This window comes from Gopherus flavomarginatus, chromosome 24 (genome assembly GCF_025201925.1).
Source record: "Gopherus flavomarginatus isolate rGopFla2 chromosome 24, rGopFla2.mat.asm, whole genome shotgun sequence".
NCBI lineage: Eukaryota > Metazoa > Chordata > Testudines > Testudinidae > Gopherus > Gopherus flavomarginatus.
The window spans coordinates 2,942,840-2,970,802 of NC_066640.1; the positions used below are offsets into that span (position 1 = coordinate 2,942,840).

The 27,963-nt window shown below is 47.8% G+C and overlaps 1 protein-coding gene across 1 annotated transcript in view; it reads left to right on the top strand.

Moving 5' to 3' along the window:
* The window catches only part of LOC127040029 (excitatory amino acid transporter 5-like), a 99,082-nt gene that overhangs the window by 6,541 nt on the left and 64,578 nt on the right, over nt 1–27,963 (top strand). Inside the window, exon 2 of the mRNA XM_050933775.1 lies at nt 12,788–12,867. Coding sequence (XP_050789732.1) covers nt 12,788–12,867 — 80 coding nt within the window. The remainder of the gene's footprint in view (nt 1–12,787; nt 12,868–27,963) is intronic.

Below are 27,963 nucleotides of genomic sequence, written 5' to 3' on the forward strand. Positions count from 1 at the left end.
CCTTCAATTCCCTTGTTTTATCACTGGCAGCCACTCACTACAAAGCACCTTAGCTCACAGCCAACCGTCTACAGGGTGCATCCACCAACCATCCTCTGCTACCATGTTGTCATGGACTCATAGGTCATGCCCACTCTTGGCCCCATACAGTCCTTGGGGGGAACCCCCTTCAGTGAGACAGCTTCTCGGGGGTCCACTCTCTCTCGGGGATTAAGCCCCTCCTTCTCCTGAAACTGCACCTCTCTGAGCCTTAGCACGCTTGTCTCTCGCCGTGGGCCCCCTCAGGGAGTCCACGAGCTCTGGATCCCTGGGGCCTTCACTCCCAGAGGGAATAATGCAACCCTGATCTCTAGACCTGAGCAACTTTCAGCCAGCATAAAACAGGAGGGTTTAGTGAGCGTCTGAACATAACATAGGAAACTCTCAGGGCCCTCAGCACAGTACATCAAAGTCTCTCCTGCATCCAGGTAGGCTCTGTGTGCTCTCTCTTTCCAGTCCCAAACCCCCCGTACTTTCCAGCTGGGCATCCGATATCACCTGCCCCCAAGCCCTGCCTCTGTCCACTGTCTTCTATCCAGGTAAACAGGGTCACCTGGGCCTCCTCTCCTCTCAGCTGTCCTATGTTCCCCACTGGCTAGAACCGGCTGGTCAGGTCACCGGGGTCCTCTCTTCGCAGCCCATTGTCCTCCCACTGGCCAGAACCGGTTGTGACTCCCAAGCTGGGCCTCCAGGTTACCAGGTCACCAGTTGCTAGGGTATCCATTCTCCAGGCCATTGTCTGGGGTCCCAAGTTCCTTCGCTGGTCCTCTGTAACAACAACTCCCTCTCCCATCACCTCGTTAAACCAGTAACTCCCAGGGAAACTGCATCTCATCCCCTTTGCATGCAAACCATTGTAAAAAAACCCAAGAAAATCCCCCACTTCGTCACAGAGATTACGTATTTGGTTGGTAAAGTTAGTAGTGTTGATGTAACATACAAAGACTTCTGTAAGGCAATTTATTTGGTACTACTTGGTATTTTGATTAAATAAACTAGAGCATATTAAAAAAAGCATGGTGCACCTTAAATGGGTTAAAAACTGGCTAAGTGAGAGGTCTACAATTGTTATTGTAAATGGGGAATTGTTATTGCATAGGTCTGTTTCTACTGGGGTCCTGCAGAAATCAGTTCTTGGCTGTACACTATTTTTATCAATGACTTAGGGGAAAAAAATAATCGCTAATAAAATTTGCAGATGACACAAAAAATAGTCTTTAAGGTGCCACAAGTACTCCTGTTCTTTTTACAAACATCAGAGTAGTGGCAAGTAATGAAGAGGTGACGTCACTGATACTGAGCAATATGGAATTGCTTGGTAAACTGGAAACAAGCTAACAACGTTTAATACTGCTACATCATAAAATCATAGACACCTTGGGCTGGAAGGGACATTGAGAAGTCACTTTGTCCAGCCCCTTGTACTGAGGCAGGACCACAGGGCCTAGACCAGGGGTCAGCAACCTTTCAGAAGTGCTGTGCCAAATCTTCATTTATTCACTCTAATTAAAGGTTTTGTGTGCCAGTCATACATTTTAACATTTTTAGAAGGTCTCTTTCTCTAAGTCTATAATATATAGTTAAACTACTATTGTATGTAAAGTAAATAAGGCTTTTAAAATGTTTAAGAAGCTTCATTTAAAATTAAATTAAAATGCAGAGCCCCCCCGGACTGGTGGCCAGGACCCAGGCAGTGTGAGTGCCACTGAAAATCGGCTTGTGTACCGCCTTTGGCACCCATGCCATAGGTTGCCTATCCTTGGCCTAGACCATCCCTGACAGGGGTTTGTCCAACCTGTTCTTAAAACCTCCAGTGGCAGGGGTTCCAGAACCTCCCGTGAAGCCTAGTCCAGTGATATCTGTGTAGAGGTATATGACATAAATGTAGGCGAACATAAGAACGGCCATACTGGGTCAGAACAATGGTCCATCTAGCCCAGAATCCAGTCTTCCAACAGCGGTCAATGCATTCCTATACATCTAGGAACAAAGAATGCAGGTCTCACTTACACGATGGGGGATGCTAACTTGGGAAGCAGTGACAAGAAGTTCAGCTTGGACCACCAGGCACCTCTCAGGAGAAGGCACCCACAGCCCACGCATTTCAGCCGCCTAATCCAGATGAGACTGCTGAGCTGGGGGGAGCAGAGCAAGAGATGTGTGGTCATGTGGCTCTGCTCAGAGACGTGAGTTGGTCCTTCTATGCCCTAGTCAAAGCTGATATGAACAAGTAGGATATTAAGCTGGAATTTTCAAGGAACCCTAAGGAGTTAAGTGCCCAAATCCCACTGAATTTCAGTGACGGGGGCCCCTAACTCTCTTAGGCTTCTTTGAAAATCTTAGTCTTAGAATATGCCTGGGAACAGTCATAGACACAAGTCATCTCCAGCACTCTGTGTGAGGGCACAGCCAGCCTCTAACCATGGAGGGGAGGGGAATCTGCCCCTGAGGGAAAGTTATCCCATAACTGCTCTTGCACAGCCAAAGTTACCTGGGATGTGTTCTCAGCCAGTGTCTTCCCAGATAGAGAGTGCAGTGAACGTTCTGGGAATGCTTTCCCCAGCACTGACTGCAGTGTGAATGCCTCAGTCAGGGAAAGAGAGAAGAGAGTGGCTGTGAAACATGAGGTAAACCACCCATTGGCTCCCCACACTGAGTACGTACATTGACACTGAGGTGGAGGTGGGAACCGTGGTTTCAGTGGTTCCTCTACCCCAACCTGTTGCTTCACCTGCCCGGCTGGTATGCAAGCCTGGGCCCTCCCCATGAGTCATTCAGAATTCAGGGGCTCTAGCAGAAGAATTTGGATTCCTTGCTCTAAGGCCAAGGTTATCAGCGATAGTAATCCCTTGGGGACCAGGGAGGGGTTATCGCTGACAGTGATTCTTGCAGTAACTGGGGAAGAGGGTTATTCATGTTGGCAATCCCTCTGCATCGGGGAACATGGGTTATCAGTGCCAGCAATCTCTCAGCTTCGGTGGGTATGGGTTTATTGGTGCCAGCAATCCCTCAGCATTGGGGGACATGGTGTTATAGATGCCGGTGATCCCTCAGAGTCACAGCGTGTCGGGTTATTGGTGCCAGCAATCCCTCAGCATCGGAGGACGTGGGGTTATCAGTTCTGGTGATCTCTCAGCTTGGGGGTGTGTGACATTATCAGTTCCGGTGATGTCTCAGCGTCTGGGGGCATGGGGTTATCGGTGCTGGCGATCTCTCAGCATCGCAGGATGTAGGGTCATCAGTGCTGGAGATCCCTCATTGTCAGGGGTTGGGCAGGGGATATTGATGCCGGCAATCTCTCAGCAGCTTGGGCAGGGGCTGGGGTAATCGGTGATAGCAATCTCTCAGCTTCTGGAGGTGTGGGATTATTGATTCTGATGATATCTTAGTGTCTCTGGGCCTGGAATTATCAGTGCCAGTGATCTCTCAGCATCGGGGGACATGGGGTTATCAATGTCAGCGATCTTTCAGCGTCGGGGGCATGGGGGTTATTGGTACTGGCAATCTCTCAGAGTCAGGGGGCATGAGTTTATCAGTGCCAGTGATCCCTCAGTGTCGGGGGACATGGAGTTTTCGGTGCCAGCTATCCCTCTGTGTCGGGGGACGTGGGGTTATCAGTGCCAGCAATCTCTCATCATGGGTGGGCATGGGTTTATTGGTGCCGGCGATCCTTCAGCATCAGGGGGCATAGGGTTATCAGTGCTGGCGATCCCTCAGCATGGGGGTATGCAGTTATCAATGCCGGCAATCCGTCAGCATGGGCCTTTGTGGTGTTATAGGAGCTGGCAATCTCTCAGTGTTGGGGAGTGTGGTGTTATTGGTGCCAGTGATCCATCAGCAGCAGGGGACATGAAGTTCTCGATGTTGAGGACCTCTTAAAGTCGCAGGGTGTTATTGTTGCTGCTGATCTCTCAGTGTTGGGAAGGGTGCATGGGGTTACAGTGCCAGCGATCCCTCAGCATCGGGCAACGTGGGGTTATCGGTTCTGCTGATCTCTCAGCGTCGGGCAGTGCAGGATTATCAGTACTGGCAATCCCTCAGTGTCGGGGTATGTGGGGTTATTGGTGCCGGTGATCTTTCAGCATTGGGGGGCATGGGTTTATCAATGCCAGCGATCCTTCAGCATTGGGAGATGTAGGGTTTATCAGTGCCAGTGATCCCTCAGCGTCGGGGGACATGGGGTTATTGGTGCCAGTGACCTCTCAGTGTTAGATGGCATGGGGTTATGGGTTCTGGTGATTTCGGGGGACATGAGATTATCAATGTTGGCAATCTCTCCACGGGGGGTGCGTGGCGTTACCAGTGCTGGCAATCTCACAGTGTTGGAGAGTGTGGGGTTATTGGTGGTGGCAATACCTCAGCAGTGGGGGGTGTGGAGTTCTCGATGCTGGTGACCCCTCAGCATGGCAGGGGGGTTATCACTGCTGTTGATCTCTCAGGGTTGGACGGGTGCATGGGGTTATCGCTGCTGGCTATCCGTCAGCCTCAGAGGGTGTGGGGTTATCGATTCCTCTGATCTCTCATCGTCAGGTGATGTGGGGTTATCGGTGCTGTCGATCTCTCAGCATCGCAGGGGTTATCAGTGCCGGCGATCCCTCAGTATCAGGGGTTGGGCAGGGGTTATCGATGCCGGCGATCTCTCAGCGGCTGGGGCGGGGGCTAGGGTAATCAGTGTTAGCAATCCCTCAGCTTCTGGGGGTGTGGGGTTATCGGTTCTGGAGGAGCGGAAAGTGATAAGGAACAGTCACTCCTGCAAGTAACAGAGGCAGAGAGCACAGCTGCTATTTGCATCTTGAAGCCACCGAGGCCCTTCTTAAAAAAGGGAAGAAGGAGAAGCCACAGAACTACAGACTGGTCAGCCTCACCTCTGTCCCTGGAAAAATCATGGAGCAGGTCCTCAGGGAATCCATTTTGAAGCACTTGGAGGAGAGGAAGGTGATCAGGAATAGTCGACATAGATTCACCAAGGGCAAGTCATGCCTGACTAACCTGATTGCCTCTATGATGAGATAACTGGATCTGTGGATAGGAGGAAAGTGGTGGATGTGATATATCTCAACTTTAGCAAAGCTTTTGATATAGTCTCCCACAGTATTCTTGCCAGCAAGTTAAAGAAATATAGATTGAATGAATGGACTATAAGGTGGATAGAAAGCTGGCTAAATTGTCAGGCTCAACAAGTAGAGATCAACGGCTCGATGTCTAGTTGGCAGCTGGTATCAAGTGAAGTGCCCCAGGAGTAGGTTCTGGGGCCAGTTTTGTTCAATATCTTCATTAATGATCTGGATGATGGGATGGATTGCACCCTCAGCAAGTTCGCGGATGACACTGAGCTGGAGGGAGAGGTAGATACTCTGGAGGGTAGGGATAGGATCCAGAGTGACCTAGACAGATTGGAGGATTGGGCCAAAAGAAGTCTGATAAGGTTCAACAAGGACATGTGCAGAGTCCTGCACTTAGGACAGAAGAATCGCATGCACTGCTACAGGTTGGGAACCAAGTGGCTAAGCAGCAGTTCTGCAGAAAAGGACCTGGGGATTACAGTGGACGAGAAGCTGGATGAGTCAGCAGTGTGCCCTTGTTACCAAGATGGTCAACGACATATTGGGCTGTATTACTAGGAACATTGCAGCAGATCGAGGGAAGTGATTATTCCCCTCTATTCGGCACTGGTGAGGCCACACTTGGAATGTTGTGTCCAGTTATGGTCACCTCACTACAGAAAGGATGTGGACAAATTGGAGAGAGTTCAGCGGAGGGCAACGAAAATGATCAGGGGGCTGGAGCACATGACTTAAAAGGAGAGGCTGAGGGAACTGGGGTTATTTAGTCTGCAGAAGAGAAAAGTGAGGGGGGATTTGATAGCAGCCTTAAACTACCTGAAGAGGGGTTCCAAAGAGGATGAAGCTCAGCTGTTCTCCGTGGTGGCAGATGACAGAACAAGGAGCAATGGTGTCAAGTTGCAGTGGGGGAGGTCTAGGTTGGATATTAGGAAAAAGTTTTTCACTAGGAGGGTGGTGAAGCACTGGAATGGGTTCCCTAGGGAGGTGGTGAAATCTCCATCCTTAGAGGTTTTTAAGGCCTGGCTTGACAAAGCCCTGGCTGGGATGATTTAGTAGGGGTTGGTCCTGCTTTGAGCAGGGGGATGTACTAGATGACTTCCTGAGGTCTCTTCCAGTCCTAATCTTCTATGATTCTATGATTGTGGCGACCTCTCAGCATCGGTGGTGCAGGGTTAACGGTGCTGGCAACCCCTCAGCTGCTGGTGGCATGGATTTCTCAATGCTGGAGACCCCTCAGCGTGGGGGGGGTGGGGTGTGACAAAGTGGGGGGTTTTCTTGGGGTTTTCTGTGTTTTCCAGTGGGTTGCATGCACAGGGGGTGGGACTCAGTGTCTCCGGGTGTTACTGGTTTAACGAGGTGAGGGGAGAGGGAGGTTGTTGGTACAAGAGGGCCGGAGAGGGAACTTGGGACCCTGGCTGATGGCTTGGAGGATGGAGACCCCAGAGACTGGTGACCTGGTGACCCGGAGACCCGGCTCAGGAGGCACAGCTGGTTCTGGCCAGTAGGAGGACAATGGGCTGTGAAGAGAGGACCCTGGTGACCTGACCAGCAGGTTCCAGCCAGAGGGGCCAGAGGAGGTGTCATGGTATAAACCCTCACTCTGAACCTTAGCGTCCAAAAGATGGGGTACCAGCATGAATTCCTCTAAGCTTAATTACCAGCTTAGTACTTGTAGCGCTGCCACCAACCAGGAATTACAGTGCCTGGTACACTCTGGTCCCCCCAAAACCTTGGCTGGGGACCCCCAAGACCCAGACCCTCTGGATCTTAATACAAGGAAAGTAAACCCTTTCCCTCACCGTTGCCTCTCCCAGGCTTCTCCTCCCTGGGTTACTCTGGAAGATCACTGTGATTCAAACTCCTTGAATCTCAAAACAGAGAGGAAAATCCACCTTCCCCCCTCCTTCTCTCTCCCCCTCCCAGACTCTCCCTGAGAGAGAAAGTAATCCTAACACAGAGAGAAATTAACCTCTCTCTCCCCTTTCCCTCCTTTCTCTCCATCAATTTCCTGGTGAATCCAGACCCCGCCCCCTGGGATCTCACCAGAATAAAAAAACAATCAGGTTCTTAAACAACAAAAGCTTTTAATTAAAGAAAAAAACCAGTAAAAATTATCTTTGTAAATTTAAGATGGAATATGTCACAGGGTCTTTCAGCTATAGACACTGGGAATACCCTCCCAGCCTAAGTATACAAGTACAAATTAAAATCCTTCCAGCCAAATACACATTTGAACTCCTTCCAGCCAAATACGCATTTGCAAATAAAGAAAACAACCATAAGCCTAACTCGCTTTATTTACCTAGTACTCACTATTCTGACCTTATAAGAGCCTGTATCAGAGAGATTGGAGAGAAACCTGGTTGCACGTCTGGTTCCTCTGAGCCCCCAAAGTGAACAACCACCAAAAACTAACAGCACACACACAAACTTCCTCAAGATTTGAAAGTATCCTGTCCCCCGATTGGTCCTCTGGTCAGGTGACAGCCAGGCTCACTGAACTTGTTAACCCTTTACAGTCAAATGAGATATGAAGTACTTCTGTTCTATTAACTCTTACTTATCTGTTTATGACAGGAGGGCTGAGAGGAGAGGAGACCCAGGCCTTCCTGTTTACGACCCTGTTTACCTGGAGAGAAGACAATGGACAGAGGCAGGGCTTGAGGCCGGGGATATCGGAGGCCCAGCTGGGAAGCAGGGGGGCTCTGGGCTGGAGAGGGGGAGCAGGCAGAGCCCACCTGGATGCAGGGAGACTGGGATGTGCTCTTATTGTGAGAGGCCAGGCCTGAGGCCCTGAGAGTTTCCTGTGCTGTGTTCAACTCTCAATAAACCCTCCTGTTTTACGCTGGCTGAGAGTCACTCCAGTCTAGAGAACAGGGTTGCATCAGCCCCTTCGGGGGTGAGGAGGCCCAGGGGGTCCAGAGCACATGGACTCCCTGAGGGGGCCTACGGCGAGAGACAGACGTGCTAAGGCTCAGAGAGGTGCAGCTCCAGGAGGTGGAGGGGCCTGACCCCAAGAGAGAGTGGATCCCTGAGAAGGGCTGTCGCACTGAAAGGGGCACCCCCCACGGACCGCACGGGGCCAAGAGTGGGCACGATCTGCGAGTCCGTGACATGGGGTTATCAGTGCTGGTGATCCGTCAATATTGAGTGATGTGGGGTTATTGGTTCCAGCAATCTTTCAGCATACGGGGCATGGGATTATCGGTGCTGGCGATTCCCTCAGTTTCAGGAGGCATGGAGTTTTTGGTGCCGCGTATCTCTGAGCATCACAGGGTGTTATCAGTGTCTGCGATCTCTCAGTGTCGGAGTTGTGGGGTTATCGGTGCTGGCAATCCCTCAGCGTCGAGGGACGTGGGGTTATCGGTGCCAGCAATCTCTCAGGGTTGGTGAGGGCAGTTGGGGTTATCAGTGCCGGCAATCCTTCTGTGTTGGGGGGCAGTATTATCATGGGGAGGTTGCACACAGGTGAGGCATGTTAGAGAAGGGACAAGCTAGTGTTTAGGGCACTAACCTGGGATTGGGGACATCTGGGTTCGGTTTCCTGCTGCACTCCAGGATTTTTGTTTGACCTTGAGCAAGCCACTCTAGGGCTAGATCCACAAAGGAACTGATGTACCTAGGACCTAGCTGCCACTTTAGGCACCTAAATCCAAAATATAGATCCTCCAACCCTGTGCTCAGCTGCCCAATAACTCTGCAGATGCCTACATTCCCTAGCCACTTAAGTTTCTGCAGGTAAAGTCCTCTCGGCACCTAGATTTCTGCTGGTGAGCATGAGCAAAGCCACCTAAGTCATGATGCAGCTGAGCCATTCAGCACCTGAAGGCCCTGACTGGGCAGATGTTCTGAGACCACCTGGGAGCATGTCGAGCAGAGGAAGAGTGATTTATTTAAGTATTTGATGCAAAGTGGAACAGCTCCAACAGGAGAGATTGAGAAAGCCCCACACCCGAAATGCCCAGTGAGTAGGACACTCACCTGGGAGGTGGGAGACCTGCATTTAATGCCCTGCTATGAGTCAGACAAGGGAGGAAATTGAACTGGGTCTCCTATTCACTAGGTGAATGTTTTAACCACTGAGCTATTAGGCACAGGGGCACCTGTTACACCATTTTTTGTGAGAAAGGCCTAGCCTGCCTTTCTCTGGCCTCCAGGGTAGAGCCATGCAAATAATCAACATTTTTGATTCAAAGGCAGAACAAAAAATTGAGGACAAAAATGTTTTGGGTCAAACAAAATGCTTTGTTCCATTCTCAAGGGTGGGGTTTTTTGGGGGGAGGGGGCTTTTAAAAGCAATTAAATAAAAAATTGAAGTAAAATTCTCAATGAAAATTTGTTTCCAGTCTAAAAGTCAGCATTCCAGTTCAAAAATGCCAGAATGAAATGTGTCTGCTTTGTGGGGATTTTATTTATTTTTACCCAAAAGACAGCATGGCATTAGAGCAGACCGCTGAGCTTTTCAATCATGCTTCAGACACATAAACCTATTGACTCCGTTTAGTGTCATAGTTTGTCACCTGGATTAAAATGTATGAGGGTGCTTAAATATGTGTTAGATCCTGAGGTGCATCTGCAGGACACTGCACTGGCCATAGTGAAGAGCACTTATCTGCACCTGGTAAGACAAGTGTGACCTTTTCTCCAGTACTGATCATGCCACCGTTATCCCGACCTTTGTCATTGTGGAGATTAATAGAAGGAGGAAGTACACATCAGAGCCCTAGAGGGGCTCCTGTTAGGGCCTTAGTGGGGCTCTGGGTGATCACTACTTCCCACCACCCAACACAGATGTAATGAGTAGTGTCTGCAAAAGAGAAACTAACAACTAATTATTCCTCAAGAAAGGTTTTTAATGACTTATGACTATAAAGGCAACACAGACAGAATGTGCCTAATGACTTTACGTGTACTGTAACCATCCCCAACCAACACAAGTTCATATGCAATACTAATACATTGATTAACTATATTTTAGTAACTTTGACCTATTTATAACTTTATCTAATCAATGTATAAACTCTTATTGACTTTTATGATAACTTGATGGTGACTTATACTGAAGACAGGCACAGCGGCTTGCAAAGCTACTATGATTTATAAGACTACTAACTTTACCAACGCTGTGCCTGTTTCCAGCAAGGCACAAAACATATACAGTTACTATATATTGATTAAACCTATAGTATTAATACAGACTTAAGATTAACAAGCTCGAGCATCACCAGACCATTTTAGTTCATATCTCACCCTGTATTTGTCCAAAGATACGTTACCTTTCAGTTGACCATTTCCTGCGCTGGCCAGGCACAAATAGTCAGTGAAGTGCAAGTCCCTTTGGTTCACAGGGTGTATGAGTCTGACAAAGAGCAATTTATTTTAGGTCAACACATACACAGACACACACACGTGTGCCTCTGCATCTTATTTATATGGTATTTGCTGGCTGTGCTTCAAAACAAGTCAACTAATCAAGCTAGCCAAGTATTCCAGGGTGGCATTTGCGGTTGTTTTGAACTAATGAACTGTGCACCTGTGCTCAGCTCCTCTCCTCTCTATGTGGCTAATAGTGGTCAATTTGCTAGACTCAAATATGCTCGATTCAGCTCAAGAGGTATCTGGTTGCAGAGCATAGTAACCACAAGCCTGTATCAACCTTTACAGAGTTTCCTTCTTAGTCTATAAAGCTTCCTAGATAGATTGTGCTTATGCTTGCAGGATTCTACTGTACTTGCTTCTTACAACTTCCGGAAGTTTGAGGCCTATCAGTACTTAGCCTGACACTACTTGACAAGGCTTATGCACATTAATCACAGTCATCTCAAAATTCGACTGCTGTAAAATGCTGTACATGGCACTATACCTTGGAATTATTCAGAAACTGAAGCTAGTGAAAAATGCGGCAGCCCAGGTAAGTGGAATTGCATGCTGGGAATACATAAGACCTGTGCTCTGCAATATTCACTGGTGTCCGATCAGCTTCAGAGTGGAATTAAAGGTGTTGATTTTAACCTATAAAACCCTAAATGGAACTTGGTTACCTGAGAAACTGCCTCTCTCCCCAGGACACACTGCCACAGCTGAGGTCACCAGAGGCACAGGAACACCCTGGGTGTACAGAAGAGGTAGCAGCTGGCAGGATGTCATCCAGGCAGGGCTCTTGGTTTTGGAACTTGCTCCCTACCTTTGTCCCGCAGATCCCAGTTTTGTTACTCTTCCGGTCATGCGGCAAAGCCCCTGGTTTCTCCTGCATTACGGATGTTTGGGGAGGGCAGTCCTTTAGTCATGTTCATGTTATGGGTTTTTACTGTGTGGGGCTGGTACCTGGAACGCTGGCTGATGCCTATGTTGCATCTCAAAGTTTTGAATACATAGACGACCAGAACAATGTGCTTACCAGTTTACTTTAGCTCCCCCATGTGGAGCTACAATTTATTTTATGCATTGGGCAACTAGTGAAAAGGTTGTACACAATTGCACTTGTGCACTGGACATCACTTGCAATTGCCTGTTTTACATATGCAGATAAGGCCCAACTTCTTGATAGTATGTAACCCTTCTGCCAGGTGGATCCAGCAGTAACCAGGCAGCAGCAAACTCGCTGGCTACTCTTCTGCTCACCACCTCTTCAGTCCCTCATTCGCCAGCTGACTGTCAGTCACCTTCTGCTGCCACCTGCCTCTCTGCTGTGACCTGTGCACATCAGTCTCTTACTGATCTTCAGCTCTTTGCAGGCCAGGGAGAGACACTGCCTCATCTCAAGTGATTTCAGCTCTCAGTGGTGGAGTATTTAAAACAACAAAAAAGGCTCATAATGAAGCCTATTTAGCTCTTTCTTTGAATACTGGGGAGGAACAGGTTAAACCAGAGCAGGGGAACCTTTGGGGAGGGTGTACAATCCTTCTGGCTAGGATATCTGCCCCCACCCTTCTTACCTTCCCAGGGATCTGGCACTCGATCCCCTGGCTTAATGAGGTCCTTTCAGCCTCAGGTGACTCCCTCATTTGGCAAAGGTTCAGCATAGTTCTACTCCCCTTTATTCATACAATAATAACAACATTGGTAACAGCATTTCACTCCCCCCACATTCAGCACTAAAGTGATTTGTAACCCACTACCAGCCCAAGTTGATTACTTCAATCAATACACTCCTCTATCTGCTGGTTAGGTCAGCAGAGTAGGTGTGTTCATGTAAATACAGTTTGCTCTTGAAGTCTCTCCCCCTCCCAGCTAGCTGTCAGGGAAAAATTCATTCAGACCCTACTTACAGCGATAACTAACAATGTCCAGGAATTGATATTACTAATAGCTGGTGGTTGAGAAAGTGATTCTGATTATTGTTACAGGACTAGTGTACTCCCAATGACTCCTTCAAGTGCACTACTCCAGCATCCTTTTCTAGCTTTGCTTTCATTTGATTACACTCTATTTGTTGTCCATATTGCCTGTCCCAGTACATTCCCCCTATACAGCATAAAACCAGACAAGACCAGAAGATTCAGCAATCATCCCTGGACAGTGATGGGGAGAGAACAGATTTAATAAAAGATACAAAGTTGGAATCATGGATCTGTTGCAAGAATGAGAATCTGTAATTTTTATATCATTGAACAGTGTGTATATGTCCATTATTTACATCTTGCCAGATGATTCTCCTGCCTGATCAATCTTTGTTCTTTTCACAGGAGAAGCAATACTTTTCTTTTCCTGGAGAGCTCCTTATGAGGATGTTGAAAATGCTGATTCTACCCCTCATTACTTCTAGGTAAGAAAAACTCTCTTACTTTAAGAATAAAAAGTCATGTTTATTAAATTGTGCTGAGGAAATGTATTTACAGGAGCCAAGCCATCTTCTTTACAAAGCCAGATGGAGGGAGACACTCAGATCCTGAAACCATCCTCTAACCAAGGATCAGTAGATTGCACAGTTGCATGCATTGACATTGTAACATATGCATTTATATTAATTCAGGCATGACTTATCAGAAGCACATTTGTGCCCATTTTTACGTATGCTGTAACAAACTTCAACAGGCGGTTTACTTAGTGAAAGTGCTTCTGTAGCAAGGTGGTCACCCCGCCCCTGCCTGAAGGGGATAAAGCAGCCCCAGAGAGTGCTGCAGCAGGGGAAAAGCCAGGCTGATTGGGGGAAGCAGACACAGGTGAGGCCATGCCCCAATCAGGCCGCAGCCGGCCCTATAAGAGGGCTGAGGGCCAGGGGCTAAAAAAAACCATTCTCTCTAGCTTCCTTGAGAGAGAAGGAACTGGCTGTCTGGGAAACAGAGAAGGGTACTAGGGTGGAGCAGTGCTGGGGAAGGGCAGAGGGAGCTGGGGAGCAGGGCTGGCTTTAGGCTGATTCCCCCAATTCCCCTGAATTAGGCCCCATGCCCTAAAGAAGAGTGCCTAACTTAGGCGCCTTTTTAATTTTTACCCCCCTGGTGGTGCTTCGGGTCTTCCGCGGCATTTCAGCAGTGGGTCCTTCAGTGCCGTGGAAGACCCGGAGAGCTGCTGGGTGAGTCATCTCTGCAGGAGCCCCATTGAAACTATTCAAATTGGGCCCTGCACTTCCTAAAGCCGGTCCTGCTGGGGAGCTCCAGCCTAGCTAGGCTGCAGGCTGAGTTAAGGGCCCAAAGGGTACTAGGGCTGCAGAGGGGCAGCCCAGGAATAGGCAGAGGCAGCTGGTCTAACCCCCCTTTGCTGATGATGAGGGGTTTACAGACTGTGTCTGCCCCAGGGAGTAGGGGCTAGATGGAGACTGGCAGTAGCCACTGAGGCAAGGTGGGGATAGGGGGTTGGGGTCTCTCCTGGATAGGGAGACCCAGACTGGGGATTACTGCGGGGGCAGAACCCTGATGTAAAGGGTAATGGGTCCAGGAGGGACATGGGGGCCAGCGGCAGGCGAGACACTGGCCTGCAGAGGGCGCTCTGGGCTGGAAGAGCTAATTCCCAGGATGACCAGCAGGAGGTGCCGTGCCGGTGAGTCGTCGCCCCGCCACAACTTCTTTGTCACCTTTCCAATACGTACTGCTCCTATTGTTTTTTTCATAGTGGTAAGTCCTAAGAAGATGGGGAAACAAGTAGTAACATTTCCAAATTAATTGTCACTTAATGAATCAACAACATGTCAAAAGGAAATGCAGAAATATAAAAACAGTTTCAACAGCTCGGTGCTGGTGACACTTTAAAGTTGATACCAGAAAACTAGGAATCCAGAAGATGCAGGTTTCTTTCCTTCTCCTTTTCCTGCAACAGAACAGAGTTTACTCTCTGACACTAAGGCTACGTCTAGACTACCCGCCACATCAGTGGGTTAAAATCGATTGCTCGGGGATTGATATATCTCGTCTCATCTAGACGCGATATATCGATCCCCGAGCGCTCTTATATCGATTCCAGAACTCCATCAACCCCAACGGAGTTCCGGAATCGACAGGAAGAGCCGCGAACATTGATCCCTTACGGTGTGGACGGGTGAGTAATCCGATCTTAGATATTCGACTTCAGCTACGTTATTCACGTAGCTGAAGTTGCGTATCTAAGATCGATTTCCCCCCGTAGTGTAGACCAGCCCTAAGGAACAACTTGATACCACAGGGCTTCTTAGTCCTGTAAACAAAACCACAGAGATACAGTAGCTCGTAACTAAAGCTAGATAAAATTGACCTAGAAATAAGGCACACCTCTTTAATAGTGAAAGTGGTTAACTGATCTCAAGTTGTGGTGATTTCTCCATCACATGAAGCCTTTAGATCAAGACTAGATGTCTCTTCCTAGAAGAGATGCTCTAGCTCAACCACAAGTCACAAGCAGGAGTCACTGGATGAATTTCTGTGACCTGTATTATGCAAGAGGTCCAACTTGTTTGTCATAATGGTCCCTTCTGGCCTTAAAAATGTATGACTTTCTAGTTTAATGGTATATGTCTGTAAGATTTCTTGCATACGCTTGTCTCATGGACTCACAGACTGTGCCCACTCATGGCCCTGTGCGGTCCGTGGGGGGGTGCCCCTTCCAGTGCGACAGCCCTTCTCGGGGGTCCACTCCCTCTTGGAGTCAGGCCCCTCCACCTCCTGAAGCCGCACCTCTCTGAGCCTTAGCACGTCTGTCTCTGCTGTGGGCCCCCTCAGGGAGTCCATTCGCTCTGGACACCCTGGGCCTCCACCTCTGAAGGGGTTGATGCAAACCTGCTCTCTAGACCAGAGTGACTCTCAGCCAGCGTAAAACAGCAGCGTTTATTGAGAGTTGAACACAGCACAGGAAACTCTCAGGGCCTCAGGCCTGGCTTCCCTCAGCCCCGCACATCCCAGTCTCCCTGCAGCCAAGTGGGCTCTGCCTGCTTCCCATTTCCAGCCCCGAGCCTCCCTGCTTCCCAGCTGGGCCTCCGATATCCCTATCCCTATCCCCATCCCCACCTCTGTCCATTGTCTTCTCTTCAGGGAACCAGGGTCAGAAACAGGATGGCCTGGCTCTCCTCTCCTCTCAGCTCTCCTCTGGCTGGAACCGGCTGGTCCGGTCACCGGGGTCCTCTCTCCACAGCCCATTGTCCTCCCACTGGCCAGAACCGGCTGTGACTCCTGAGCTGGGTCTTCGGGTCACCAGTCGCTGGGGTCTCCATCCTCCAGGCCATCAGCTGGGGTCCCAAGTTCCCTCTCCCCTCCCGTCGTTAAACCAGTAACACTCAGGGACACTGAGTCCCCCTCCCTCTGCATGCAACCCACGGGAAAACACAGAAAAACCAAGAAAACCCCCCACTTCGTCACAGCTTGTGACTAAGTAGGTAACTGACACATTTGCATTTTCCCCCGGTACATATTCTCCGGTTTTCCTGCCACTGTAAAATAACGTTTCCACTCCTTTTGGATGGTATAGAAGAGCGGACTCACCATTCAAGGTGAGCACTTCCTCATGGCTGGGTGTGGTGTAGTGTAGCAGGCTCTCTTTTTGCCAGCATCCCCCTGCCGATAGTTGCTCTGGCCCTGCTACCTTCCTGTAACTCAGCCTTCTAGCCAGGGGATGATTTAGTCCCACCAAAGTCCAACAAATAAAAGTCCAAATATCCTTACAAAAAGGTCTTCAGCCCTAACTCTGGGCCCCGTGGTTCCTGTGCCCTTCTCTCAAGGCCCCCTGTTGTCCTTGTCCCCTTCTCCAGTCACACACCACCTTGCCAGTGGCTTGTAGGGGAATTGGGGCCCTTCTGCTCCACTGGGTTACAGCCCACAGCCTTATAGTGAGCAGGCAAGGTCCGTCTATTCTGACCTGCCCTTGCTACTTTCCTGGGCCTTGTCCTACCTATAACCAGCCCTTCTCCCCACAACCTCTCTATGTTCACCCTTCACTCAGAGCCAGGACACACAGGGCTCGCCACTGGAATCCCCCAACAAACTCCTAAATGAAAAGTACCAACATAAACCCAGCTTCTGCCTTCCTCAGGCTTAACCTTTCATCCCTATCTGTTCCTCAGCTGAACACTGCTCAGGGCTCTCTCCCTAGATCCTGCCATTTTATCAGAACTTTACAGCTGAAGATAAATTAGTCACTGGCTCATTCCACAGGCTGACATGAAAATGTGTGTGTTTCCAAGAGCAAGATAGCTAATTGTTTAACACAGTATGATATTTGCAATAAGATCTGTTAATGAAGCATGAGAGACAAGGTGGTTCAGATAATATCTTTTATTGGACTAAGTTCTGTTGGTGAGGGAGACAAACTTTCAGACTTACACAGAGCTCTTCTTCAGGTCTAGGAAACATACTCAGAGTGTCACAGCTAAATACAAGGTGGAACAGATTGTTTAGCATAAGCAATTAACACATATTTCAAGGTGAAGTGGTCTGTTAACACAACTCCAATCATAGGGGGAAAGGAAGTGGCAGGGAGGGATTGTTAGCGGGTTAGAGAATGTTGTAATAAGCCATCAGTCCAGCGTGTCTGCTCAGTCTGATTTTTGGTGTCTAGCAGAGTAATGAATTTAAGCTCCCAGGCTCGCCTTTTGAAAGTGTTGTGTTGAGGATGAGGACTGATAGGTCAGACATAGAGCGATCGCTTTGTGAAAAGCATTCGCTCACAGGGGATAGGGTGTGTTTGCCTTCTATCATTTTCCTGTGTGAATTATCTGGTTTCATCCATGTAGCTGTTAGCGGGGCAGTTAGTGCACTGGATGAGGTACACCACAGGTTGCAATAGGCATGAGTGGGACCCATGGATCTTGAAGGGTGTGTTGTGAGGGGTGTTGATCAGAGCAGTGGAGAGATGTTTGCAGGTTTTACATCTGTTGTTCTGACAGGGTCTGGTGCTGCTTTGAATTGGTGTGTGTCCAATATCTGTGAGGAGTTTGCTTCTGATGATTAGCTTGGAGTGGTTGAGGAGTTGTCTGAAGGCCAGACGTAGGGGGTCAGGAAAGATTTCTTTCAGGACATGGTCCCCGACAAATATGGGTTGTAACTGTTTAATGATATCCCATATGGGTTCCAGCGTGGACAACTTGGAGTGTGCGGACAGAAGGGGTTCATGTCCATATTGAAGCATGTTCTTTCAGGGTATTTGGGTGTCCCATTCCATGGTGTGAACTACTTTGCTACTGGAGTCATTCTTTCAACCCAAAGCTCTTTGTAACTTTTTTACTCTGTGCGAAGTGGTGTCAGGAAATGAATCTGGGGAGACACGGCTGTCCGACCGATCGATGGCTGGCACAAACAGGACAACACAAGACTGCTTTCACTTAAAGCTAAACTTTACTAATCTCAAGCACTTACACACGTCCACAACAGGTTAGTAAAACACCCCCGACCCTTGATAATTACCGAAGCTGAGTGTGGCTCTCGAGTAGCACAGCAGCAGCCCGTCTGCTAGTGGGGAACACAAGATGTATCCAGAGGGAGAGTCCAGTCCTGAACAGTCCCCCTACCTCAAACTTTTCCCCCTTATTTATGCATTAGTAAAACAATGACATGTCACTTAAAGAAAACTTGTTAAGCAAGCAGTTTCAATGGTCAAGCAAGAAGTTTCCTTCTGATCATTGATTAACCAGGTGTGGTTTTTCCCCAGAGTTTGCAGCCTTGAGGCCCTAACAAACATTCCTGAGGGCACATCCTGCTCTTCTAAAATATATATATCAGCAATTTCAACACAATTCTTATCAGGAAGGACACAGGGTCAAGCTGCCCTTGCTGTGGCACCCAAACCTCCCTCCCCTCCTGCCTTGGTTAAGCTAAGGCTGCTGCATGGCCACTTTATGGCCTGCTCACTTGGCTGCTTTTAGCAATAAACAATAGTGATATCAGGCACTTTACTGGTTTGCCGAAATCTCCCTGTACAGAGTGTTCTTGATTGGTGAAGACGGTTTTAAGTGTGTTAAGGTGTATATCTCAGACTTTCTCCTTGAAGCAAATTGTGTGGTATCTGAGGGCCTGGCTGTAGAGAACAGATTTCTTGGTGTGTTTGGGGTGGTTACTGGACATGTGAAGATAGGTGGGGTGATCTGTGGCTTTTTTGTATATTGTTGCCTATAGGTTCCATTGTTGAAGCTCATTGTGGTATCTAGGAAGTTGATGCTAGTGTGGGAGTGTTCTAGAGAGAGTTTAAAGGAAGGGTGTTGGTTGTTGAAGTTGTGGTGGAAATCTATGAAGGAGTTGACGTTGTCTGTCCAGAGGATATCACTGACTTATCTCAGGTCTATCATTAGTTTCGTGGCGTATTTGTCTAGAAATTCTTCCTCTATGTGGCCCATAAAGAAGCTGGCATACTGGGGAGTCATCTTAGTACCCATGCTGTTCCCATGGTTTGGACAAAGTGTGTGTTGTTGAATGTAAAATTGTAATGGGTGAGGATGAAATGGATGAGATTGGAGATGTGTTTGGGGTGGATAGCTGCGTGTTGTCCATTGTCTTGTAGATATTTGAGGCAGGCAGCTATGCTGTCATTGTGAGGAGTGTTGATGTATGGGGAAGTGACATCCCTGGTGGCAAGGATAGTGTTGAGAGGAAGGTGGTTAATGTTTCAGAGTTCATGGAGGAAATTAGTGTGTCCAGAAGGAAACTGGCCATTTGTGTGGAGAGTCATTTCAAGATGGTTTTAGGCAATTCCTTCAGTAAGAGTGCTGTCGCAGATGTGATGGGTCTCCCTGGCAAGCTCCCCACAGACCAGGACACACAAACTCAAAGTAGCACCTGACCCTGCTGGAACAGATGCAAAACCTGCAGCCATATCTCCACTACTATGATGATGAACACCCCCATCCCAACACACCTTTCCAGATCCATGGACCTGTCACCACATGAGGTGCACTTCTTCCAGTGCACTGAATGCCCCATTAACAGCAGTGTGGGTGAAACCAGATAACCATTATGCTTTCGCATGAACTCACACAGGAAGATGATAAAAGACCATATCAGCTGTGGGTGCACACTTTTCACAAAGCGATCACTCCACATGTGAGTGATCTACTCTACCACACTCAGTCCTCATCCTGAAAGGAAACCTGCTCAACACCTTCAAAAGACGAGCCAGGGAGCTTGAATTCATAGACTCTAAAAATCATGGATTGAATAGACACATCGGATTTATGGCTTATTACAACAATCTGTAACCCACTAACAATCCCCACCCTCCTCCAAGTAGCCTTTCCCACCTTTTCTTTACCCCGGGTGACTGGAGAGGTGTTATTGGGCCATTTCACCTTGAATGATCCCTTTAGCTGTGACACTCTGAGCAGGTTTCCCAGACCTGAAGAACAGCTCTGTGTAAATTTTAAAGCTCGTCTCTCTCACCAACAGCTGTTGGTCCAATAAAAGATATTACCTCACCCACCTGTCTCTCTAATATCCTGGGACCAACACAGCTACATCACCACTGCATACATTAATGACGCATGACAAATAGAAATGGAATCATTGCAAGATTTCACTTTTTACTTGAATTGAAAACCCCTGTATATGTAAGATATACTACAGCCTTGGAGGATTCTCTCTAACCTTTGGTTCCAGTTAGTAATCTTCATCTACATGATTTTCGTGTGCTCCTTTTGTCCTATATGCACACAGCCATCCACAGTAACTGTACAAGGTGGATATTCATCTAAGGGTCTGGTCTTGCAAAAACATATGCAGATGAATAGCCCCAGTAAGTTTGTACAATTACTGAAATGCCTGAGGGCACGTATACATTGCAAAATTATGTCAACCTATGTTATCTCAGCATACAGCCGCTGCAGTAATTAAATCACTTTTGTGTGTCCACACTATGCTCCTTGTATTGGTGGTGCGTGTCCTCACCAGGAGCACTTGTCCCAATTGTACTGTCGGTGATGGGCATTGTGGGATGGCTTCTGAAAGCCAGTAACAGTCAATGTCAGCAACGCACTGTCTACACTAACATTGAGTTGACCTGACTACTTTGACCTGGACTTTTTGCCTCTCGCGAAGGTGGAGTTATTAAGTCAGCATAGCAAGGCAGTTATGTTGGCGGGAATGAAATTTTAGTGTAGACGCTTACATAGTTAGGTCAGCGTTATCGGTGTCATAGACCAGGCCTGAGTGTCTGCAGGAGCAGGGCTAAGATTACAGAAATAATTACAGCACATGCCAGCTCTGCTAAAGTTCAGGTAGAGGAGACCTTTCTGTTTAAAGGCCGACTTTTTAAAGTTCTTTGCAATACAGCAGGTGGAACAGTGAATCCCATACTTAAAGCGCGTATCCCATCTTACCCCCTATTTCCAGTAGCTCCTATCTCTCTGAAATGTTCATTCTTTAGGGTGAAACTTCCCAGACTCTGGGAAAAAATTTCAAAATTGCCACAGTGACTTGCGTAGTATCTTCAACTCCAAACATCCAAGTTACTAATTAATTAATTTTATTTGTCTTCTGGGTTTGGATTTCATAAATTCACATTTTTTAGCTTTTCTCTAAACGAGGGCTAGAATTTTACTTTTCTTTTATAATGAAAACTGAGATTATCAGGTAATGACATGATTCCAGCCACTGGAGCTGTAAGAAAGACAGCAAATATCATGCGAGTCAGCAATAATTCTTCTGCTTTTGAAGGGGTTGCTCTCTGTCTCTGCGTAGCCTTTTGATTAATTTAGAGAGTAAATTGTACCAGTCACTAATAAGTGTCTCTTTACTCAGGCAGCTATGTACATTTATTATAGGAAATGAGATTGGTGGAGCACACATTGAGACTTTGAGTTTTATTTCATTCAGACAAGCAGGGCTGCCCAGAGGGAGCAAGTGGGGCAATTTGCCCCAGGCCTCGGGTCCCGCAGGGCCCAGCAAGAGAATATAGTATTCTATAGTATTGCAACTTTTTTTATGGAAGGGGCCCCCAAAATTGCTTTGCTCCAGGCCCCCTGAATCCTCTGGGCGGCTCTGCAAACAAGTGTAACCCTTCTGCCCCTCTGAGTTGGCAGCAACAAGGGCCGGGTTCAGTATCCAGGGGTTCCATTTCAGTAACACAATGCATAACCGGCTCGAGCCCCCACCCAGTGACCTGGGACACTTACATACCACACCCCCCTGGGCGCCTCTAGGAGGCAATACTTCCCCTCTCGCAAGCACGGAGTCTGAGTGTAGCAAAATCTTTTTAATAAAGGAAGGAATCAATGTGGCATCCCATTGGAGAAACACCACAAACAGGGTTATAACACAAACCATAAACAAAACCCACCTCCAAGTACGTTTGGCACTGTCCTTTTTCCCCTTAGGGTTTTAAGTCCAATCACCCCAAAGTCCAACAACCCAAAAGTCTCTGGTCAATGGCACCCCAGGGTTCGAGAGTTTATCTGTAGAGGTCCCTCCCCCCAGCCTGGGTAGAAAGAGGCACCTTACGTGGTCCGGGGCCAACTGCCCTGCCTCTCCGTGGGTTCTGCTTCTGCCTTCTCCATGAACTGCTCCGCTTTACCAGCTGCTCCACTGTGCTCCTCCAGCCGTCCTCAGAAACTGCTCCCCTCCACCAGCTGCTCTGCTCCATGAGCTGCTCTGCAAACTGCTCGGCTCCGCTCGCTCTGTGGGCCGCTCCACCCTTCCCACAGCTACTCCACTCTGCCAGGCGCTCCACTGCCACCAGCTGTCCTGTGATCCGCTCCAGCCGTCCCCGCAACTGCTCCACTCCACCAGCTGCTCTGTTCCACAGTATAACTTCAGGCTCCCCCACTAGTTAGCACAGTGCTCTCAACTCAGTTATTTCAGCTCTTTAGTGATTTCAACTCTTAGTGATCTCAGCTCTTAGTAGGGGAGCCCCAGTGCTAGTGCACCATTAGCCCAAAGTGAGTTCAGCTCAGTAACCTGTATTTAGATTCTTGAGGGAATAAAAAAAATCAACTCTGACATTCCACAGTGGAGAGAGGAGGGGGTGGAACTGGTGCTTCTGGCTCCACAAGGAGCCTGCACCACCAGGCACAGATACCTGTCCCCAGCCTCTCTCAATTCACTGGGAATTGGAACCCATGTCCCTTGTCTAGCAAGTACCACCCAATTGAGGGTGAGTCATTTGTCACCAAGCAGTCCCACAGCTCGGCAGTCTGGGATAGGGTAGGCGTGCCTATGCAAATACACTCTCTGACATTCTTTCCACCAGATGTCAGGGTAGAGCTTATCCTGACTCTGCTTACACAAGTATAATTGAAATAATAGAAAAGTAAGATAGAGCAAGACAAGTATTGCAAAACGACCCACTACTTCTCCCCCGACCCCTCCCGATAGTGTGTGCTTACAATCTTATGGCTTGTATAGGCCAGAACAATTCCCAGTGCTGATGTACTTACAACCTCATAGTGACTGGTAACAGCAAAGGCAGGAGAAAAAGTAAGTGCTGATCTTCACAAGTGGAAATGACACTTGGGCTTCTGCCTGCTTATTATTCCAATTAGCCCAACTAAAGGGTGGGCGTATATCTTATTTTAGCCCCTTTTTTCCATACACTCACACTCTGGGTGACCAAATGTCCTGTCTTTTTATAGGGACAGTCCTGGTTTAGGGGACTTTTTCTTATATAGGTGCCTATTACCCCCCACCCCCTGTCCTGTTTTTTCACAGTTGTTATCTGGTCGCCCTACCCACACATCTGGGGACCATACTGAAATTTGTTTCCAGCCTCCTGTCCACGTATGACTCTGTCAAACCATAATTGAGTTTCCGATCATTGCCCCAAACTGTTTGTGTCAATAAGTTTCCAACACATGAATGTGGTTAGCCCTCTCAGGTACATTTGCCTAAGAATCCCTGAGAAATTTGTTTGCAAACATAAACTGTTCTTTGAGATTTGCTTATTTATCACGAGACACATGTTGCAGAAATCTCTATAACCTTAGTGAGATTCTCATGCTAACTCTTATTGCTTAACTGCTAGACTTTGCTAAGCCTCAGCCAAACTTATCGCAAAGCCTGTCCAAAACATTCATGTATATTAAAGTGGTCACCTACTTTTGTTACCGCTTTAAATGCTCATATTAAGCATTGTGGCATTTAAACTCTGCTTTAATTCCAAATAGCCCCCTTTAAAGATCAGGTCAGTGGTCAAAGGTCAACACTGATGTAATGCGCCTCCTTTGATTGTACTGGGCCCTGACCAAGCCTGGTCTCCACCTCTGCCCCCCTCACAGTGGATAGGTAGAGATTCATTTATACTGCTGAGCATCATTCACACGTTTCTGGACTTGGGAGGAATGCTCTCTGCACAGGTACTCAGCAAACAAATTCGGTGCTAGCACTTAGTCTGCACAACTCTACCTTCGGTCCTCAGCAGCCTGTGGGATGGAGTCCTGAATGGTCATTGTTGGAATGGCAGTGACTCCTGTATTTAGGTTCCGTACCATTTTCCATTATAAATGTTTTGTTCTGACTATTTTTCAAGAGAACTGATGTCTCCATGTTTATATCAGGAGTTTGAAATTAGACAGAGTCAGTCTTGGGGCCTTTTGCTCTTCCCATGAAAAATCTACCCAGATTTAGTCAAGTTATAAACTACCAAAATCACTGTTTCCCATCTGTGTTTTTCTTAATAGAGTTTGCTCCAGGCTTGCTGCTAAAATAGTAGGCAAAATAGTATGTCAGGGGTCGGCAACCTTTCGGAAGTGGTGTGCTGAGTTTTCATTTATTCACTCTAATTTAAGGTTCCACGTGCCAGTAATACATTTTAACATTTTTAGAAGGTTTCTTTCTATAAGTCTATAATATATAATTGAACTATTGTATGTAAAGTAAATAAGGTTTTTAAAATGTTTAAGAAGCTTCATTTAAAATTTAAATTAAAATGCGGAACCCCCTGGACTGGCGGTCAGGACCTGCGCAGTGTGAGCGCCACTGAAAATCAGCTCACGTGTCGCCTTCGGCACACATGCCATAGGTTGCCTACCCCTGTAGTATGTGATCATATAATTAAAAACTCCTCATAATTCATAGACTCAAGGGGACAGAATTAAGGCAACACAGGAAACCATAATTCTGGTATTTCCTAACTTTTGAGTGCTTGGACTTAGCTATCATACTGTTCTTTTAACAATTTTTTTTAAAGGAATAGCATATATGCACAAGGGCATATATTTAAGCTACTTTTGGAAGCCAAAAGTCAGTTAAAGATGAGGAAAGCTTGAAAGTGTGTTTGAATGGAGCTCGGCTAGTACCAAAGACCAGGCGTATGCTTATTTTACAAAAATTCATTATCTTTTTAAAATACCGAAATGTTAGAATGTCTGGAAATGAACAGGGCTGGTTGGAAAACAAGAATTACATTTCACCAAAAATGTGAGGTTTTGATGCAGAATGAACACAACAAGACCTTTTGAAATTGTTCATGACAAAAACCAGAGAAAATATCCTGATTCAGAGCTGAGAGTTGAACCTAGGTAGAATCAACAGGTTATAGTCAGTCTCTGTAATGCTTCCTTAATGTCTCCTGGTGGAGCTGTTCCACGTCGTAAAAAGAATTTAATATCCATTGGATCAGAGCATAAAAAACTAACTCCACCACCCAGTGGGTAGGGCACTCATTGAGATGTGGATCTGAGGTTTTTAATGTGGCACAGATGTTTGTACTGAGAGCACATAATTGCATTGCACAGGTGTTAAGGGGGTAGCAGTGGGTTTTGGCAGCTAGGTGGGGGGCAATTGGGGCTTTTGGCGCATTAGAAGGCAGGGGAGGGGAATTTGGGTTTCAGAATTAAGCCCCATTGAGATGAGAGGGAACAGTGCACTGCTCTGAGCTACTGTTTCAGGCAGCCCCTGAGCAACATATGTTTTACCAACATGAGTGGTCATGTAGACAGTGCCTGAGGCTCTGTCTACACCACTGTACTGCTTCAGTAAGTGTAGCCACTTACTACAGCGATGAGATTGTAGGTCATCCACCTCCCTGAGAGGCAGTAGCTAGAAGAATTTGTCTGTCAACCTACCACTGTCTACACTGGGGGTTAGTTGGTTTAACAGTGTCTCTCAGGGGTGTGAAACGTCGCTAGGCAGATGTAACTGTTCGGTGTAGACCAACCCTGAGTGTACAAGGAGTTTGGATGTGTAAAAATAAACCCATTGGGAGAGCTCAAAAAAGGCTTTTGCAGAATTCAGAAACATTCAGTTTTCCTGAAATCCAAGAAGAGCTCAGAACACGGACATGCCAGACTGCCTCTGGACAGGGGCAACTGGGGAGAGGTGCACAGAGGGCCAAGTGCCCCTCCAGCATGGTCAAGTGCCCCAGCAGCCAGCCTGGGCAGGGAGAGGAAGGGGCAGGGGCACAGCCAGAAGGGAAGAGGCAGGGCCAGAGCCTCTCCTCTTCCAACCATGCTGCCTGGGACGCTGCCCGGTGTAGCGCAGTGGCTGCCCGGGAGAGCACCTGGCTGTGGCAGCAGCAGGCTGCCTCGTACCCAGGCTCAGCTTCTGGGGACAGGAGCTGACTCTGAGCATGCCTTGGTGCGGGGCCGAGGGGGAGCTCCAACTCGCTCAGCCACTGTCCTGTATGCCAAGCCTAGGAGGGAGGCAGCTGCAGTCAGACACTCTCCCAGGCTGGGCAGCATCCGGGAGTGGCTCCAGGGCCTGGCTGCCAGGAAGAGCCGGGGTGGGGGGGAGCCAGCGCAGCGGGAGAACAGAGCCCCCCCAGATAACGTGGGATTGGGAGAAGAAGGGGAGAGCTCAGGGGCCCTGAGCTGGGGGTGGGGCGGGGAGGAGTCAAGTGGGGAGGTCATGTGTTGTCTCCTTTGTATCCCTCCCACGAGTCACCTATTGACCAGGGAATGGGATCCCTCCTGACTCGGATACCTTCCTGATGATGGGCAGTACCAGCTGCCTCAGAAGAAGCTGCAAGAAACCTGTTGTATTAATTTCAGTGGAATAAATGGACACAGACAGTCAAAGATGCTCACCTGACCCTGTCACTGTACAGCGCTAAGTTTTAAACCAAGTGTGGGGTTCTGCGTACAGAGACCTCAGTTGGCTTAGTCCCATGGAACACACAACTAAAAATCTCTCTGGCCTTTTATTAAAGATCGAGAAAAAGAAGGAAAAACAGCTAAAGCCTTAAAAATGTAAAATATTAAGTAAGGCTTTGAGCACCATCCCTTCTTCCTTTCCCTTAACTGTCAAGTTTTTAGAAGGAAAAAAACTCATACCTGGCAGTCTCTGAGATGTGTGCAGTGTAGTTGTAGCTGTGTCAGCCCCAGGACATTAGAGAGACAAGGTGCACCTCACCCACCTTATCTCTCTAGCCTTTTAGATGGATTAAAAGGGGTAATAACTTTCCTGGTTTGGGGCGCGTGAGAGAGAAAAAAATAGCTGAGATGAGCTGCTGCTGCTGCTACTTTTAAAGTCTGATCCCATTTCCTAGAAAATAAGACAAGTTGATCCCATGAGAGGAGAGAAAAGAACAGCTCTGAGAGAAAATGCAGCTTCTCTTACTTGCATCCTTACTGGTGGAGAAACATGGGCATGGCCCATGGTCTGATCAGCTGCTCTGAGACCTGGCAAACTCGCTGCTCAGATTATTGCTTTTAGCTGCCTTTTGGTTTACAGGCTTACAGCAATGTTGCGAAATATACAGTCTTGGCCCCGATTGAGTGTTACCCACAAATACCATCCATCTTATTGACCGTGGACTCTCTAACAAGTGTCTGTGTGTGTGGTCTGGGGATATGGTTTGGTTTGTGGAGTGAGGGGTAAGCGGGGCCCCCAAAATGTTCCTGCTTGGGCCTCCCATGGGTTAGCGCCACCTCCGATGGCAGCCTTGATGGAGAAGCTTGCTCCTTCCAGGCCTTCTGCTTCTGAGCCAACAGTTGTCCTGATTCCACCCCCCCAAAGTCTTTTTTCTTTTAAGGACTCCGCAGGGAGTGGTTGGCAGGATAGCCCAGGCCTTCAGTAGTTTGTCCACCAATTAGGCCTAATTTCTGACACACCAATTTTGGTCCATTGCTTTCTGGCCCCACACAGCTCTTCTTTACCGGGCATGATTTTAACACAGTCCTTGGATTCTAGCAGTTGGCCTTTGCGTTTGGACTCCATTTCCCACCTTTTTCCATTAACATTTATTGCAGGGGTGCTCAGACTTTTGTCCTGGTGACCCCCTTCACACAGCAAGCCTGTGAGTGCGACGCCCCCTTATACATTAAAAACACTTGTTTATATATTTAACACTATTATAAATGCTGGAGGCAAAGCAGGGTTTGGGGTGGAGGCTGACAGCTCATGACCCCCCCCCCCATGTAATAACCTCATGACCCCCTGAGGGGTCCCGACCCCCAGTTTGAGAACCCCTGATTTATTGTGACCCATTACTGTGATATTCTAAGAAGTTCCACTCACCGCTGAGCTCCCAATTAGAGTAAATTTGTAGGCCCAACTATTACAAAAAACTGGCCAAGTGACTTTTATGGACTAACCTGCCTTTGAGG